Raw genomic sequence first — 18,151 nt, 5'->3', positions numbered from 1 at the left:
CTTGATTTATGATATATTATTTTGTGAAGAACTTGGAAGTTGCAGGTCTGCAATTTACAACAGCAAGCAGGTTTGAGACGGAAACCTCAGATTTGGTCTTCAGGAGGACGGAATCCCTTCTACAGGAGGCACGTGGAACACATCAGAAGCTTGTTTCAAGCATATTGAGGGTCATTTCAACAAGCAAACTCAGTAATCATTAGCAGCAAGGTCATTACATCAGATCTGAGCAAGAATACATTCAATTTCAGTGCATTACTTTTTCTTTTGGCAGTTGTACTGTTTCCCAAGGGGGTCGTACCATTACAAATGGCTGTGGAGTGATAATAAATAAAATGGAGGGTTTTAACTCCATTTCTTGTTCTTAACTTCATTGTTAGGATCAACAAGGACTGTGTAGAAGAAATCACAGTCATTAGGCTTGAATTGAGATCAAGGTGAGCAAAACAGTGAGGATTTAAGGCTAAAATTGTATAATTTTGCCTGGTAGAATTTGGATTTTCAGCTAGTAATTGGGTTCTTGGCCCAATTTGTTATTGGTAATTCATTTGGAGGTAGTATAAGTGTATTGGTACATCTGGACTGCCCTTGTACCTTCAACTCATGCCTGTATCCATTTCTGGATAGCAAATCAGCAACAAACCCCAACACTGGATCCGTGGTATGTTTCTAATTGTTTTGGTGAATGGATCTTCACTCCTAGTTGAATGTAATCTGCTGTCATAAATAAAATCAGAAGCTGATTCTTATTTTGAGTTGAATTCTATGTTATTATTGGTTAATGGTTGCAATCCCCATCACCAAAAAAATAAACAACACTTTCTACATCTTTTGTCTAGTCTCTAAGAACACCAAAAGGCTCTGAAAGATAGTTTATTAATTAAAACTTATCCAGGGCAGCAAAGAACCCATTTAGGGATCTTTCATATTGTTGGGCCCAAAAATAAAGTTCAATTTAAAAGTCATTTTAGGCAGGAAATTAAAAGACAACTTATGTTTATTTATTTATTTTAAAGGGTGGTCAAATAAAGTGTTTTTAAAAGAGGGCCAAAAGTGATAATACTAGCCATGGGCTACAAAGTGGTGATTTAAAAGGTTGCTTTCAAAAAAAATTAAAAGTGAGTTCGAAAAGTCACTTTATTTTTATTATTGAGGGGAAAAGTGAAATAAACAAGAAATTATTTTAGTTACCGTAAAAGTGCCTACAAGAGTTTTTCTAGAAGAGCATTCATTCTTTGTATTTGTATATTCTCAAAATCCCAGTGTGGAGGTTGAGTAGGTTTGCTGAACAACCACCCTAAGATGAAAACCCTATGTTGAAAATTGGTTCCAAAAGTAAAGATCTTCCCTAGCCAATACCATGTGATTCAATTAGGATCATGGTTTGTGTTGAATGCAATAAACATATAGTGGTGGATCCATTAGGGGTTCACAGGTGAGCTAATAGAAGGAGATTGTGCAAGGCTGCAAGCATTGCTATATCTTTCCAGTTACATCTTTGTTTGCACGTTCCTGAAAGGGAGAAATCTTTAATATTTGCAACCAAATAAAGACTATCGATATTTTATTGAAGATTTGGCATTAGTGGATAAGGGTGCTCCATCTTAGGGTTTTACAAACCCTAGCCATAGCATTTTATGGTTTCAAATCCCTAGGCATCCAAGTTTAGGGCAGCTAAACCCTAGCCGTACATCATGAAGTGCAAATTTTGGTATTTTATTGCTGGCCACCCCTTTTGGAGAGTTTACAACAGCTCTAAGTTTGGTTCCAGCGATCTAAACACTGTTCCTTTATATATTTTGCAGTAGTCTATTTTGGGCTCTGGGCAGCATTATTTACCACATTTGCAGGCGCCTTGATGCTCAGTCCAAAATTGTTTGCTACAGTTGCAGATCATGGGCCAGTATAGTATGTATTATGTATGTTTGATATGGAAATAAAGATCACAGTTTTGTGCAGGATTTGTTTGTAATGTGAATGCCTAACATTGCTATTTGGAAAATATAAGGAATTAGTAACAGCAGTTTGGAGCTTCTCTAGGTATGCACAGCAGATTTGGGTGTGTTAGCAGATTTATTCCTTGTAGAAATTCATTGTATCTGAGTTCATTGGAAAGACAAGCTATTATATTCCAATAAGAAGTGAGGAATTGTGCAAACCAGAAGTTAACTAGCACAAATGACCATGTATATCAATTAAGCAATCTTCATGCATTAAACCTATATATATTGCAGCAATATACAACTCTGTTGGGTCACATTGGAGCTGTACAAGTCTGTATCCCAACCAGCCAACATTCCTTACAAACTGTACCAGCTGCAACTAGCATTTATCTAAGGTAAAGATCTGTTCTAGGTTGTAAGAGCATCAAATTTCAGTATTTATCGGCATGTAGAACAATCTTTAACATATTTGATATCAGAATTATATGTTCCATGATTGTTATATCAATATTGCCAATTGTTTGTTAAAATGCCAATATATGTTTAAGTTGCAGTTGTTCCTAATTAAGAAATTCAAAAATATTGATTGATTACCATTTGTTTGCCAAAATGTTTGTGTGCTAAAGTTGGAAAAATTGGCAGGTTAGATCAAAAATTTGGATAGGTTAATTACAGTTGCATGATTATTGATGATATTTGCATGAATTTAAGAAAATTCCAGTCAGGATATTACAATGGTCTTCAGTCACCCTCAACTAATGAAAATTCCATAGAACCATGGACAATTGTCCAAAAGAAAAGGAATAGCACAACCACAAAGGATTCAAATCCACACAATATACATCTTCGATTCCATATCAGGTTGGGTAAGAATACTTCAAAATTGGTTCAAGGAGATTCTCCATAAGAGTCCACCTTTGACTTTTTGGAATCTTTTTTTATTGTAATGCACTCCTATTTATGGGCTTGATGGATCATTTTATTTTTATTCCTCTTTTTTATTAAGGGCAAAGTCCCCATGACCAATATTTACCTACAAAAAAAAAGTTTTACAGCATGAACATATACATGCAACATATACAAAACATAAAATTGCCACTGTAAGAGTTATTATGTCAGAACATCTCAATCACTGAAAATCCACTGGATAGCTGGTATTTCAAACATTTTCCTTCCAAAATGTCCGAGTATGGAAGACTGGCTTTATATAGTACAAGTAATAAGGATTTGAAACAATATCTACAACTGAAACGCTTAGATGATTATTAGCTAGAAAGAAAGATTATGATGAAACATGAGTTCAACTACTAGATTCTCTTAAGTTTACACAGCCTCCAAAAGTTGCTGAACACTATGCATGAAATCCTAGTGAAAGCTTAATCAATCAGAGAGATCTCAAGCATTTTGTTTCATAGAATTTTTGCATAACAAAGCATTTGAGTCAACATAATCAATTATACACTTCTATGAAACTTAACCTTTTACTTACTTGTGCAAAATTATTTATAATAGCAAGCCCACTACCCCCACCGCTAACAACCACAAAAGTGACAAGCCTGCAAGAAACAATTCTAGTTATCATAGCCATCATACCTAAATAATAGAGGAAAATTGGTCTTCAAGGTGCCAAAAAATGTGCAACTTTATTACTTTTGAAAGGGAGAAGGTCCAAATAATTGTTTAGAACAACATCTTGGCATGCTATGCTTGCAAACAAAAGGCAGATAAATTACCAAAAGTCAATTGCCACAAGACTTTCCCAAACATTCAGATCAACAACCTTCTGGACCTCGATGTGTTCCTTTGTATTACCCAGGACAGATGTTTCTACTGATTCTACTTCAATAAATGCAGGAACACCTTTAAGAGGGATTCGTTCCATTTCAATGTCTCCAGCAAATGATTCAGATTTCTCATCCAAGTGTTTTTTGTGATTAACATGAACTAGAGGAATGGGAAGGAGATCAATCTCATCTACTTGAGACATCCTTGGAGTAGGTACGTATTGTTTTCTAGCTACCTGCAGTAATTGCAAAGTAATCCAAACACATTTATTTTAGTAAGATTTTTGTGACCAATAATTCAAGAGTGCCTTTTCTTTATTTATGCTAAAGTTCCCATTTTGTTAGCTGCATACTAGCTTCCATTTACAAGTACAAAATTATCAATGTATCAAAGTGATAAGTTTTCATATAGCATTTCAAATGAATGTCAATATGAGCTTACCGGAACTGCATACATTCCAGATGCAATGACAAACATGACAATTGCAAACAAATGGCTGCCAGGATTTCCAAGTTGAAATCTAACCTGAAAATAATTGTACATGTCATTGTAAGGTTTCTTTAATGTTATTAGTAAATTCACAGCCACGATTTAATCACATAAAAAATATATTCCAATAAAACTACCATGTTTCCAGCTAGCAAGTATCTTGTACAGTAGAAAGTATCATCTAATTATAACTAAGTGATTCTAGTTGTAATTTATGTTCTTGCTCTTCAAGAAACAGGAATTTTATGAGCCTAAACACGTATGAAATAAAAATGATGACAGTTGTTAATAGTTAGAAAAGTTATCTCCTCGGTTGTACACCTCTTACAGCTACTGATATTGTGATCACCAGTCAAGAAATGTCATATAAATGCAAATTAATACCACACGTGTTATTTCTTCAAACTGGACCAACAATCTCAATTGAGAATGCTGGGGTTTTTATGTATCCTTTTCACTTATGTCTACTAAAATTCTGAAAGTAATGTAAATGATATCATTCAAGCCCTAGAAAATAGTGCACCAATGAAATCCCAATGGTCTGTCAGTGTGAGGAATACTTACATCATATAAGAAACAAGAAGAGGTGCATAAAGGTGCTTCTTCCATGATTTGGCATAGCACTGAAGGTATGCTGCAAGGGTAACAACTGTTCAACTCTCAAATCTGGAGAAATAATATATGTAATTCAAAGGTCTTGGCACATGGGTGACACATGCGATCCTTATAAGTGAAACTTATTCCATCTGCTAATGCCACCTCAATCTAGAATGCCTGTACATTAGATCTATTTCAAGTATGGAAGGTTGATTCATTTCTATGATTTCCAGATTTGTATAATATAGGATATCTTCAATTTACCTTAACCTCTGCTAATGCAGGTACAAATTTATGCACTAATCCCATTACCACAAACAATATGAATAAGCGTATGTATTTTACGCATGTTACAACTGTGTCAATAATAAATACATAGTTTTTAATGTGTGGATAGCCATACAAAAAGAAAAAGAAGTTTGCAGCAACTTCTTAAGCCATTCACAGTTGTTAAAGCAATCCAACAGTAATGTGGGTTCTCGGCTCAAATAAGATGTCAGCTACTACTGACAACAAAGATGCTAATAGTATGTGAAGAATATTGCATAAAATGTTGATAGGTATCTAATTGCGATTAGAAATGTCTGGTATCCTGTGCACTTTGCTACAGCTTATTAAAATGTGGCAGATTTAGCCATTCAATGATCCAAAAAAGGATCAGCACAGTCATTAACAAGACTCAGATGTCATCCCACTCAAGTTGGGGTGAAGGATGATAAGAACAGTGGTGAATAGCCATGAACCCCTAGTATCTATGATATTATTCATTGGGAGTTCAACACACTCAAATGGCAACATGAGGACTAGAAAATCAACACACTTGTATGCCTCAGAGAACCACTACTTACAGTTTGAGGAGAAAGTAAGAAGTTTTGATGTTATTTTGATGCATGAATGGTGAGCATAAACAATGAATAGCACCAAAATCTACTAATAAGCAAGCAGTCTTGGTGTGGATGTATTTTGTAATAACAGTCTCATATGACAGAGGATTGGTGCAAGATTCAAGATATGTAAACTCACCCATAAACCAAAAACCATGTCAATCTCCATTCTTTTTACACACCAAATCCCCCAAAACAGCCTGTCTTGTATTGGCTGGGTAATTGAGTAATATGATGCCAAAAGATCTGAATTGATATGCAAAAAATAGACGTCAAGATTTAAATGACCACCAATTTTCCACCAGTAATTAAACCGTGCAATAACCCTAACAATGTCTGCCAATCACCATGTTCTGCCATGTGACCAGTGGTTTTGTTTGAGATTAGTGGCTTTGTTTGAGATTGATGGTTTTGTTTCAGCAGCCCCCAATTGTGAATCATTGCACCTCGGTATTGTTTCAAACACATAAAAGGGAGAATGGAAGTGATGTTAAGTGGAAGGGTCAATCACAAAGTCACAAAGCCAGTGGACCTTGCGAAATATATAATAAACTTGGGTATTGTTGATGGGTGTTTTATGACCACACCAACACAAAATAAAATACCAAGGTAGGTATCTTATCCTCTCTTGAGCAAAATCCCGTGTATGCTAAGATTGTGAAAGATCATACAAGTGACTCCAAGGTTCTTCTTTGTCAGGTCTTGATGTGTGGATAAGCTCAATGGTCATTGTGCTGGTAACACAAAGGGACTTACATTTAAATCGTTCTTCACTTCTTCTACAATGCTGGCTGGAACTTGATCATTAGTTATTGCAATTTCGTGATGCCTCTTTCTTCGAACAAACTGGAAATATACCGAAAGTAAAAGGGGGAAAGGGTTAGAGAGTCTATTCTACTCCTAAGGACAATGATATCAATGGATAGTGCTCTAATGGATGAATTCCAAATAAACCAAGTTCTGCTTTGCCAAGATCAACTACAACTTCACAAGAACTGTTGCAATCTTCCAAGGATGCTGAAGGATTTTCACATCGAGAAAGTGCATTTGAATACCCAAAATGGCGCAATCCAAACGACCATCCACAATCAAACTTAGCACAAATTTAGTGGCTCAGACTAACTTAACACTGCAACTTATAATCAACAAGATGCAAAAAGTATGAACCATGGAAATTCATCAAACACCATTACATTTTCCATTGAAATCAAAGTACTTTATCTAACAATTGAGAAATTGGAAGAACACCATGCAAGAAGTTGAAATAAACATGAATCCACCATATCTTCAATGAAATCAAATTTTATTTCTCCAAGTCTTACAACAATGTCTTCTCCTTCTCCTACTCTAAGGAGCAAGAGCTCTCTGCTTCTAATGAGCTAACTATCTAATGAATTACAAATGAGAAGGCAGGGCCTTTTATAGAGACCCTCCCACAAATGAACGACCAAGATTGATTTCAAATTAAGGGCCAAGATTAAAGCATGCAAACCCTAATTAGGTTTTTGACCAAAATGAACCCTTTGTGGTGCCAAGTAGCGGGTCTTAGTCATTAATGAGACAACAATGCCCACTAAGAAATTAGTAGTCCATCACTTAGAATAGCACACCCACTATCCCTCTCCTTGGCAGCAAATGCAATGAATCTAGTCATGATGGTTTGGAAACATGTGATTGGCCAAAGAAGGTGATGGGGCGCCACCTCAACATGTTGGACGCCATACTGACCCAGTAACTCATAACGAAGAATATTCCATTTTGACTGATTGTGATGGAGTATATTCCCAAATTGCATCATCTAGACCAAGGTTCTAACTTTGATCAACTCTTCTGAAATTATCCTTGATAATTTTTGTTGTCCTCATTTTTGAACTTTCAAAAATGTGACAACCCCTACAAATTTTTGCTTAAAATGTGTCATTTTTGTCTCTAAGGCACATTTTATGAGGCACAAAACTCATATTTGATAGGGTCAAATCATCAGGGGTTGTCTTTGCCATTGTTGTCCAAGTTTTGGTGAGTTTTGGCCTTCATTTTCCTAGCTTTCTATGCAATTTCAGGTTTCAGAGCAGTCACTGCAAGTAGGAACTTTTTGCTTGAAATTTGTGATTTTAAGGCTCTAAGGAACACTTTTCAAGGTAGAAAGTCTACATTTCTTGATGGTAAATCAATCATGAGTTTATCTTGCATCTTTGTGAAAGTTTTGGTTACTTTTGGACTTCATTTGTCCATTCTCTATGCAATTTCGGGTTTCAGAGCAGTCACTGCAAGTGGGGGTCTTTTAGATGTCATTGCAAGTAAAGTCAATGTAGGTAGGAAATTTTTGATGCAATTACAAGTTTTAAATTTCACTTTATGTTTCTTTTTTCACTTTAAGTGTAACAGGGGGTCTTTTTGAGGTGATTGCAAGTAATTGAAATTACAAGTTATTTTAACTTGTAACATGTCCTTTAAAACTAGAAATTGGCCTTTAAGTCATTTTTTTCAAACTTGTAAAGTGACTTTTAAGACATCCACAAGACCATCAATCTATGGGACCAAGAGCATCTTTGTTAACAATTTTCAAGTTCTTTTCATTGTCGACTCTTCTATTGTGGATCTTGATCAAGAAGGTCGTTGTTTTGTGGATTCTTTCCTCCTCAAATAACTCGTTTAGACTGCAACCCTTCAAATTGTCCTCATATTTTTTACGGATATCCTCGTAAGCAGCACTCAAAGATGAAGTGTTATTCAGTTTCCACTAGCCCTTTATTGCTTAAAAGACAAGTTCTTTCATCCCACTCTTCCTTAATTGCACAACTAGAAGTCTAGCCTTTCCCTTAATTGTCGCCCTTAGGTAATCCTTTCCATCATGTTCCCACAAGGGATTGAATTCTTTGACATAATGTGCTTTTTTTCAACCAACCTACTTTGTCCACATGGCAGTTATAAATTTTTCAGACACAAACTTCTTTATCTCATCATTATTGTTGGGACAACCTTGCAAATCAATGTCCCACTTGCTGATCCATTTGTTCTTCTACTTCATCCAAGTCTTCTTCCTTTGTTATAATTCCTCTTCAACAACCATTTTAGGCCAGTGTTGCTTATCCATGTTTTTAACATTTTTTAAGTAACTTGACAAATGAACTATTATTGAAGCTTCCATTGGAATCATTCCTTCTTCTACTAAAAGAATCTCATAGGGGACTGTTGACTTGACTTTGAGACTACTAATGATTAATTGCTTTTGAATTCTTTCGAATTGCCTCCATCTGTTGTTTGACACTACTCCCCCAAATCTCACACTCATAAAGGACAATTCGCGTAACCAACAAACCCAAGAGGGTTTTCTTGGTTTTCCAATCTCATAACTCTGCTTTCCTACATCTGTTTTGCAAGACATAAGAAGCCTTCCATTCTCCTTGATTCCTTTTTGACCTACAAGTTTCCTAGCTGAACATACGGTGGAAATCAATTCCCAAGTACTTCTATTCTTCTACTATCTTGAACAAACAACCATCAAACATGAAGTTTATTTGTTGTCTCTTTCTTTTCAAAGAGAAGAGCATGACTTTAATCTTGTCGGTATTTACTTGAATTCCATCCTCTTGACACCTTTGTTTGACCCCAATGTCACTGCCATAGAAATCAGACATTCCATCCTTTGTTCTTATTTTAGCTCTAACTTTATAATAAAGTTTATGGACTGCAGCTCTGAGTTCCTCAGGGATCCCAAGTTCCTCCATTCTACTCCAAAGTTTGTCTCTGGGAACTATGTCAAAGGCCTTCTTTAAACTAACAAAGCAACAAAAGACTTCTTTCTCTTGTGAGTCCCAAACCTTCTCAACAAAGTGTCTATGAGCGATGCAAAGGTCAATGGTGGAGTGCTTTAATCTAAACCTGCCTGTCCTTTCACTCTTTTACCTTCTCTTTTTGCCCAACTGCTGATTCTACGCCCTATCATACTCCCAAAAAGATTTGCAAGAAGTGGATTGATCATAATAGTACGCTAGCTAGAAAGATTGTTAACATCTTGAAAGATCCCTGATGGATCTCTTTTACCAATCTGCTGTAATTTTTATTTATTTAAATTGATTTTTCCTGCTTATTAATATTTTCTTTCAGAAATAGACAGAAGTTGCAGAAGGGTTGAATTCTTTTTGTATTTTGATGATTTTTCAACAAGTAAATAATGAAGTACAAGTACATGAACAAAGTACTGAAAATGAAGTTCATATACAGCCAAAACAAATTCGATTCAAGGCAGATTTCTGAATATAAAATCAAATATTTGACCAGATGAAGATTTCCAATAATTTCAGGAAGATTACAATCAGGAATAATTCCAACCTGGATGCTGAAAGAGTAACATAACTAGGAATGAAGTTGTGGCAAGATTCCAGCCCTCCAAGTGTTGCACGTGGGAAGGAAAGTGGCTGCCAGGTACAGCCGTACGGCTGCCAAGTACACCCAACTGGTTAGAAACCCCAAACCCCACGCTGAACTCTGTCAGAATTGCTGAACCTTCAGAAAGAATGCCGTACAATCTCCAAGATGCTAATAGCTGCAAACAAATCCAAACCACTGTATTGGGGGCTACGTCCCAAACAGGCAAGGCATTGGGGTTGGCGTCCCAGATGCTGAAAAGCTCTTCCAGAGCCAAATCTCAAATCCAAGATGTAAAATTTGTAAAAGATAATCATAGAATGAAGCTCCTATCCCCTTATAACCCCTCTCAATTGCAAATCGAACCCTAATTGTCTCCAAGTGGCGTGGTCTAGTGGAAATGTTATAATTTCTTATTTTAAAGTGGTCATGTTACTAGAAAATGACCTTTTTCCCCATAGACAGAAATCCGCTCACTGAATTGCCCTGAGACCAAAGAGAAAGATTTAAAGAATTTCAAGATCTTTCCAACGAGCTATCACACAATAGGATGCGCATCAAGATGAGACCAAAAATCCCCTTATTACTCCAAAATGGCTAACAACTTAGCCTTATTTAATTATTAAACGCTAACTTAGGAAATATTAAAAATATAACCCAAATAGCCACAAAATGCCCAACTGACATTACAAACCCTAAAATCATCCTGTCACCTGTCTGTGACTGAAGTCGGAAATCAAGGATTCACTGGTAGTCTCATCCCTAAAATCTAGGGATGTTCCTAAAATTTAGGAAACAAGCCCAATCTCTTTGAAACTGAAACCATCTAAAAGGTCATGAATAACCTCACGACTGGCAACTGTTACGACCTCCTAAAATTTAGGGATACCCCCTAAAATCTAGGAACTGCTCCAAACTGGCTCCAAACTGCCTGTAAAGCCAAAATCCAATCACTATATGCACTGAATGAGTCCCAATCAACCTCTGCTAGCCTACGAGACTCCAATGATAGGCCAACTCCTCCGTCTCCGATGTCCACTCTAGAAAGGGGACATGACACATCTCCACTTTTGTGCAAAGGAATCACAACAATTGTTGTCCATTCAGCCAGAAAGCTGCTTTGAGTAACTTTGATAAAAAAATTCTTGATGTGAGGAGCAAGGAGCTCTATTCCCCATTTTAAAAAATCAGCTTGCAACCTATCAATGTCCTAAGTTTTACCACTTGCCAAGTTTCTTATACCTTGTTTGAGATCTTGAACAAGAATCTTTTAAATCATTTATTGTAGGGGGGTTGTCTTTATTATGTGCCCGCTCATTAAGGAGCTTTGCGCAATCTAACCAGTGTGCATCCGTGATGTTGTTCTTTGTTTGTTTTCTTTCTTGTTGAAGCTCCCTCCAAAAACCTTTGGGGTTGTACTTACCCAAAGAGATTAACTCTTTGCTTCTAGCTATCACATAGTTTTCTTTTTTCCATTTTATCAAAACCTCATAATTTATTTTGCTTTCCATGTTTGATTTATTATCTTTGAAACATCTTCTTGCTGCCTTGCATTCTTCATCAAACCAAGGGTTAGCTGGAAAAGAGTTTACAGCCCCTTTCTTAGGTTGAGATCTTTTGCACACCTTTAGTGCCTTGTGAATTATTGGGATCAACATACTGTTGCTGATGCAGTCCTTTTCTTCATTGTTTTCCTTGCATGATATGTTTTTTTTTTCTTTTTAAAGGTGTTGTTTAAGAGCTGAGGTAAAGATCTTCTGATTTTTACAATTCACAAGGATTTTACTCACTTTTCTATGCTTGTGCAGTCTGCCCTGTCTTCTGTTTGTTTGTATGGATGAGGAACTTAACAAGGAGGGGCAAATGATCTGGTTTCATCGCAACAGGACAGTCCTCATTAGTGAACTCCAGCAACGTAGGAGTGGACCGGTGAGAGAAAATTACATAATCCACCACACTTTGCCCATTGTAAGTTTTGCAAGTAATACCTCCAAATCTTGGCCAATTTTCCATACCATTGCAGATAACCATATCATATAAGCTACATAAACCCAACAACTCCACCCCAAAATGAGAGACACCTCCATTTCCATCTTGTGAAGTCCTGAAAGAGTGGTACTCATTTTCCTCTAGCCAAAGAGGGTTGTTTTCATCCTCTTCTTTTCTACTCAACTGAATTGATTGATTATTGGTTGTCCTTGCATCAAAGTCCCCTAATAAAGTTATTTCTCCTGAAGTACTGAAATCAAAAATGTCTTTTTTCAGTGCTGCATAGGGGTCCCACGTTATCTATGTAGCACCAACTGCACTACAAGAGAACCTCAAAATGGGGACATTACATATAATCTTGCTAGAGATGGAAAAGGAACTCCAAATACCCTAACTCGTCCACCTTTATGCCTCACTTGTTGGACTTAAAGTGGGCGCTAGCCCTAGAGTGGTGATTTCTCTTAAAAATTTAGTTCTTCACCAAAGAAAACAAATAGCATGTGAAAACTCATTGCCCAACTACCACAAATCATTTAAATCTATACCAATAAGCAAAAAAGGTTCCGTCAAGAGATGTAAGGAAAAACTTGATTTCCTGTGTTGAAAGAAAGGTATGGCCAGAATGAGAAATTTCATTCAAACTTGCCAAAACACTCAAAATATAATCAGCACTCCAAATATCATCAAACATGTTGCAAACCCTGAAGGCAACTCAAGAAACTACATAAAATTTCATCTTCTCCAAAACCCACATCACCAAACTCAACCAAATCAATGCACTCTTTGATTGAAAACTAATAACCAGCCAGGGTGAATCTTTCACCACTGAAATCAGGCAAATTGTAGAGGGTTTTCATCCTCAACAATCCCAAGAAGAACTCTCAAAGTTCATTTCGACAACATTTCGATAAATGTGCAAATTCAGAATGATAGAATAACAGTCCAAACCCCAATTTATAGAACTTGGATGGAAAGATTAGGGCAAATTCAAATATTTGAATATTATATTATCTCAAAAAAGGCCCCTATATAACCGTTTAAAAACAATTTTTGTCTCCCTTAGTCTAGACATCCCACTTGGAGACACTTTTCCAAATATTAATCACTTAAGCTAAATATTGAAAAGTCACTTTTAAACGGTTAAGTGAAAATATTAAAATTATTTCCATCACCTTATGGAAACTTGCTAATGCACCAAAAACGAAACATTCAACATGCCATAACCAATTGAAGTTGATAGATGATAACTGATGCCAACACGAGCACATACTATTAATAGCAGTGTTCTTCGAGAACCAAAGAGAGAAAACCCAAAAAGACCGATGCCATGCAACCACTTACTATAAATAGAAATGTTCTCTAAGGACCAAAGAGAAAACCCCAGAAAAATTGGTGCCATGCAAGCACTTACTATAAATAGTAGTGTTCTTTGAGGACCAAAGAGAACAAACCTTAAAAAACCCAAAACGATCGATGCCATGCAAGCACTTACTATTGAAACCCACTGAAATTGAGAATTGAGCTCACCAAGAACACTAGAGCCCTCCCAACGTTTCAAGGAACCTGGAGAAAACCTTGGAAACTGGCTAATGCTTGCAAAACAGGATGGCATAAAAATGGGGGCATTGCAAAATTGCTCTTCAAATTAAAAAGTGAAGCTCCCTATAAAATAAAAACTAACCTAAAATTGGACAATATATACTTTCAATTTACAATGTTTCCAATGATATTTTGGGTGGTTCACATTCATGTTGAATAAAATGTAAATGTTAAGGTTTCTCTAGCATAAAAGGCCAATTAAAAATAGAGACTGAGCAAAGTAAATAAACATGGAGTTGAATATGGTGTCACAATAACATGAAACACATGGAGTTGAAAAGGGTAACACATAAACATGAACACCATTTGTAAATTAAATGTAAGATTTGGTACAAAGACACAAGCTACTCTTTTGAGCTCATCCGCGATACAAATCTTGCAAATTCACCAAAGCAATTTAATCCTTAGCACATATAACAAGACATCTTATTTAACATTAATAATCAAGATAGACATAATTAGTGTCATTGAGTGAATAACAATGACACTAAATACTCGATGAATAGCAACTCTAGCAATATACAAGTGTGAGAATTACCATTGATAAAACTAAGCGCAAAAAGACACATTTATATTGATTACAAACAATTGCATGAAAATAAATGAATTAAACTAACTACACTTCTAACCTAACTATGATCACTTGCATAACATGCAAGTTTTATTACAAATTATCTTGTCCACTAATTTTAATTTTACATGTGACTACCAGTTGAACTAACAATTAAAATGATTACAATTTCTCCCTTAACATTCACATTTTTCATATGATGAGATAGACGGTCTAACAATAGCTGACTTTGAGTTATAAATAGAAAACACTAAAAAAATAGCTGAAAACTATAAATAAAATTTTTTGGTTAAAAATAGCTTGTCCTAAAATATGCCTTCTCTTAAAAAATGGTGACAAGTTATTTGTAGCTTAAAAATAGACTTCTTGAAAAAGCACTTTTGACAATTGATTCAAACAATGCTTTCCCTTGTTTTGACAAAGTCTATTTAACTTGACAAATCCTCTATAACTCTAGCAATCCACCAATTATCTTAATGAATCGAATTTGAAAGACTCTCTCTAATGATTTGTCAAAGCTCAAATCTTGATAATCTATTGTATCTTGGTCTTACTTATAGCTGATTATTCTGAAAAAGTCACCTCTTTTAAATTGGAGCTATTTATAGTGGATCCGATTGCTTGAAACAACATGACTAGTCAAAGAAAAAGGCCCACTTTTGGAACTTCAAACTTGTCTCCTTGTATGATGGCACAATTTCTTTGAATCCACCGCAATTTTTGTTATTGACAAAACCTAAAATAAAATGCGCCTATGCTGAATTTGCAGATGCTGATGACTTGATCACTACCCCCTCGTACACGTGCATCCCTATTTAGGTTTGCACACACCTTTACACTAAATCAAGATTTTTTATTTTTTCATCTATTTAACCACCTACAACCCCACATCTACATCTCTTACTTGGTCCTCAAGTCTCTATGTGCAAGAGCTGCTAAATACCAAGGTAAGATTAGTGACTTTGGAATTCAAGGAGCAGGAAAGAGACCAAAAAACACGCAAAGCCATAGCAACAAATTAGTCTATGGTGGAAGACAACAAAGTTTTAAAATAGCAGGTGGGAATACTACAAGAGACTCTTTTGGCGGAGAAGCTCAAGTGACAAAAAATGAAATCAGATTGGAAAATTATGAAAGCTTCAACAGTAGCAAGCAACAGTGTGGAAAACTCTAAAACAGCTCAAGGTAAGGTGCAAGCAGCCAAACAGACATTAGAGAGGAACTTTAGAAAGAAATGATAAAGAAGGTTTGCAAAATCAGTAGGAGTCTCTCTAACATCGAAGAGGAAGCAAACACGCAGGTTGAAAAAATGCTAGCAAGAGAATTCAAAGAAAGGCAAATCAAAGAAACAAATGTAATTATTACAGGGGTAAGAGATTATAAAAATGAAATTACTTTAAATTTGGTAAGTGACTTGGTTGACCATATGGGACCAAGGATGTATTATTTTTGTTGACCTGATTAAACCTTTTTCATTCTTGGAAGCCCACTCTACCTGTCTAATTTAGTTTCATGTCTTGCTTTCAGTTGGAATTAACATTGTTTTCATGAGTTTATTATCTAATATTCTGTTGCACTGTGTTTATTTTGGGCCATAACAGTTTTCATATCAGCAAAGACTGTGGTAATCCCAGTGGCCATAACTTCAGTAATGTACTTCTCTTGTAATTTAAAGCCCGTTTTTGACATGAAACCTATGTGAACTCCTATGTTTTGTGATTGTTGTATGATGACTAGAAGTTATTGCCATGTTCACCATAATCCTTTGACAAAACTTCAAAGCATTGACCCAACTAACATAATACCCATAATCTCGCAGGATCCTGATGCCAAAATAGCATTTTCCCTGTTGAAAAAGTCACATCCAAATAACATTGAGATAGGCATCAATTATATCAAATTAAGGACCTATAACTTCCTATAAGAAATTGAACATAATTACAGAAATCATGAAGGCAAAAAAATGGAGAATGTTATCAAACTCCAAAGCCATAAAGAAAATCAAAGGAAAGGAGCATGTATAGACCAGAATGTTTCTATTATTGAACATTATGCTATACGTAACTTGCTTTGCTGAATTGTTAGTATTTTTGTTACTGATAAATTATAATCAACATTGTTAAATTCGTTTAAAAGTCCAAATTCTGATTTTTACAAATAGTTTCCTTCCATAAGAAAATTGATAACAGATTATAAGTAATACCTGAATAAGCATTGACAATGCAAGGTAAATACCCAGGAGCACAATCATGCCCTGTTGAACAGTAAATAAAACAGGTGAGAATCTCCTAACTAACGGCAGCTTGAAATTGCTCTTCAAGTGCATTGCATATTTCCATTCTTCAATCACTGGCAATAAAAATTTCAACTTACATAAATAATTTTGAAACGCAGCATGGTCTCTCCTATATCTTTGTCCCTCTCAGTTGGTGCTACAGGGCTGATGAAAAATCCCAAAAGCAGAAAAAGGATAGTTGGTACGAGAGTTAACATAAAAATGAAATTGTTCACATCTGGTCGCAAAAAAGCTTCATAAACCTGCAGAAAAGAAGGTCAAGATCTATTTCAGGTCCTGCAAGTAAATCTAAGAAACGTTCATAGAACAAAACATGAACCAAACCTCAATATGCTTTCTATAAGTAAATGTGAATGAAGCCCAACCATTTTGTGGAAGAGATAAGCAAAGCCATGTGTTCAACCAAGAATGATGAGAAATGAAGAAAAACTCTAGTTTGAATCTTTACAGATACGAAAAAGGATAAGAATCACTAAATCACAAATCAGATCAAAGTGTTGGCCAAAGTTATATTGTTGAATATATCAACAGGAAGAATGAACTGTGGACATGAGGGAAAGAATTTTTGCCTACAATCGGTGCAAAGCAGAATTGGAAATGACACAGTAAAACAGCAAAGAAAAATCAATCAAAAACCGTTTTTCATGAAGTTATACATTTGAATCTTTAAATAGCGTTAAAAATTATTTGAAGCTTTAGCATTTTTGAGAATAACGATTTCACAATACTTTGCCACTTCTCTAAAAGTCCATCGAAAAAACTTGTTCAGAGCAACATAATTCTTACAGTCACAAACATGGCACCACTCAACCCAAGTTGAGACTTTAGTATACCCATTGCTGTACCCCGGTGGTCCTCAAAGTTCTGCAAGCTGGAAAAAAAAACAATTTGATACAGGTATTTATTTAAAGCAACAACAAAGCATACATCACAATTTAAGTTTCATCAGTCTAAAATGAGCTTAATACAAACATTATCCAAGTTTGTTAAATCAAGTTGATGTTGGATGCTAAACCTGCTCATCATGCAGGCTGTATCTACCCAAGCATCTCCACCATTTCCCAAAGCCATATACAGGAAAAGCTAACACAAATTATTACAGAATACACAACATAAGCTCAAAATCAATATTAAGACCTGTTGAAACTTCATTGTTTAAGAACAAGGGATAGAATATTGATCAAGAGCTATAGCCTATTCCTTATGAAAACATGAAAGAAAGATAAGAAGACTGGGAAGATGACACTAGTGTAGAAATTCTCCTAAAATACTACAAAGGAATGAATACATCCTCACGTCATGCTCCTACATAATAGACAATAAAATTAGGTACTTACCATCCATATTGATGTTGGAGTATCCCCAGACATTGTCATCCACGTCTACATAAAACAAATGTAATCTCACAATCAATTTAACAGGACTAACAACTCAAAAACAGATCAAAACTCAAGAAACAAAATCCTACAGACAATGGTGTCACTAGAAAGTCGTTGTCGTCAATATCTGTCAGAAATATTTTTTTAATAAAAGACAAATTTCAAACAGTGAAATCTTCTACAATAAGACATGCATTAAACCATATGGCACATAAATAGAAACTCAGTTATATACCAGAATGAAAGAAAAA

The 18,151-nt window shown here is 35.5% G+C and overlaps 1 protein-coding gene across 6 annotated transcripts in view; it reads right to left on the bottom strand.

The window, feature by feature from the left end:
* Positions 1-18,151, bottom strand: part of LOC131031066 (protein NUCLEAR FUSION DEFECTIVE 4) — a 140,336-nt gene that overhangs the window by 89,173 nt on the left and 33,012 nt on the right. For 4 of the 6 annotated variants that reach the window (XM_057962082.2, XM_057962083.2, XM_057962085.2 and 1 more), the window contains 8 exons: positions 17,859-17,903; positions 17,537-17,604; positions 17,308-17,392; positions 16,599-16,763; positions 16,429-16,479; positions 4,170-4,253; positions 3,677-3,963; positions 3,433-3,499 (listed from right to left, as the gene is read on the bottom strand). In XM_057962082.2, coding sequence (XP_057818065.2) covers positions 3,433-3,499; positions 3,677-3,963; positions 4,170-4,253; positions 16,429-16,479; positions 16,599-16,763; positions 17,308-17,392; positions 17,537-17,604; positions 17,859-17,903 — 852 coding nt within the window. The remainder of the gene's footprint in view (positions 1-3,432; positions 3,500-3,676; positions 3,964-4,169; positions 4,254-16,428; positions 16,480-16,598; positions 16,764-17,307; positions 17,393-17,536; positions 17,605-17,858; positions 17,904-18,151) is intronic. The other 2 variants (XM_057962086.2, XM_057962088.2) reach the window with 1 other exon arrangement.

This window comes from Cryptomeria japonica, chromosome 5 (assembly GCF_030272615.1).
Source record: "Cryptomeria japonica chromosome 5, Sugi_1.0, whole genome shotgun sequence".
Classification (NCBI taxonomy): Eukaryota; Viridiplantae; Streptophyta; class Pinopsida; order Cupressales; family Cupressaceae; genus Cryptomeria; species Cryptomeria japonica.
The sequence above is the reverse complement of the archived record's forward strand: the minus strand, read 5'-3'. Positions and strand labels throughout refer to the sequence as shown.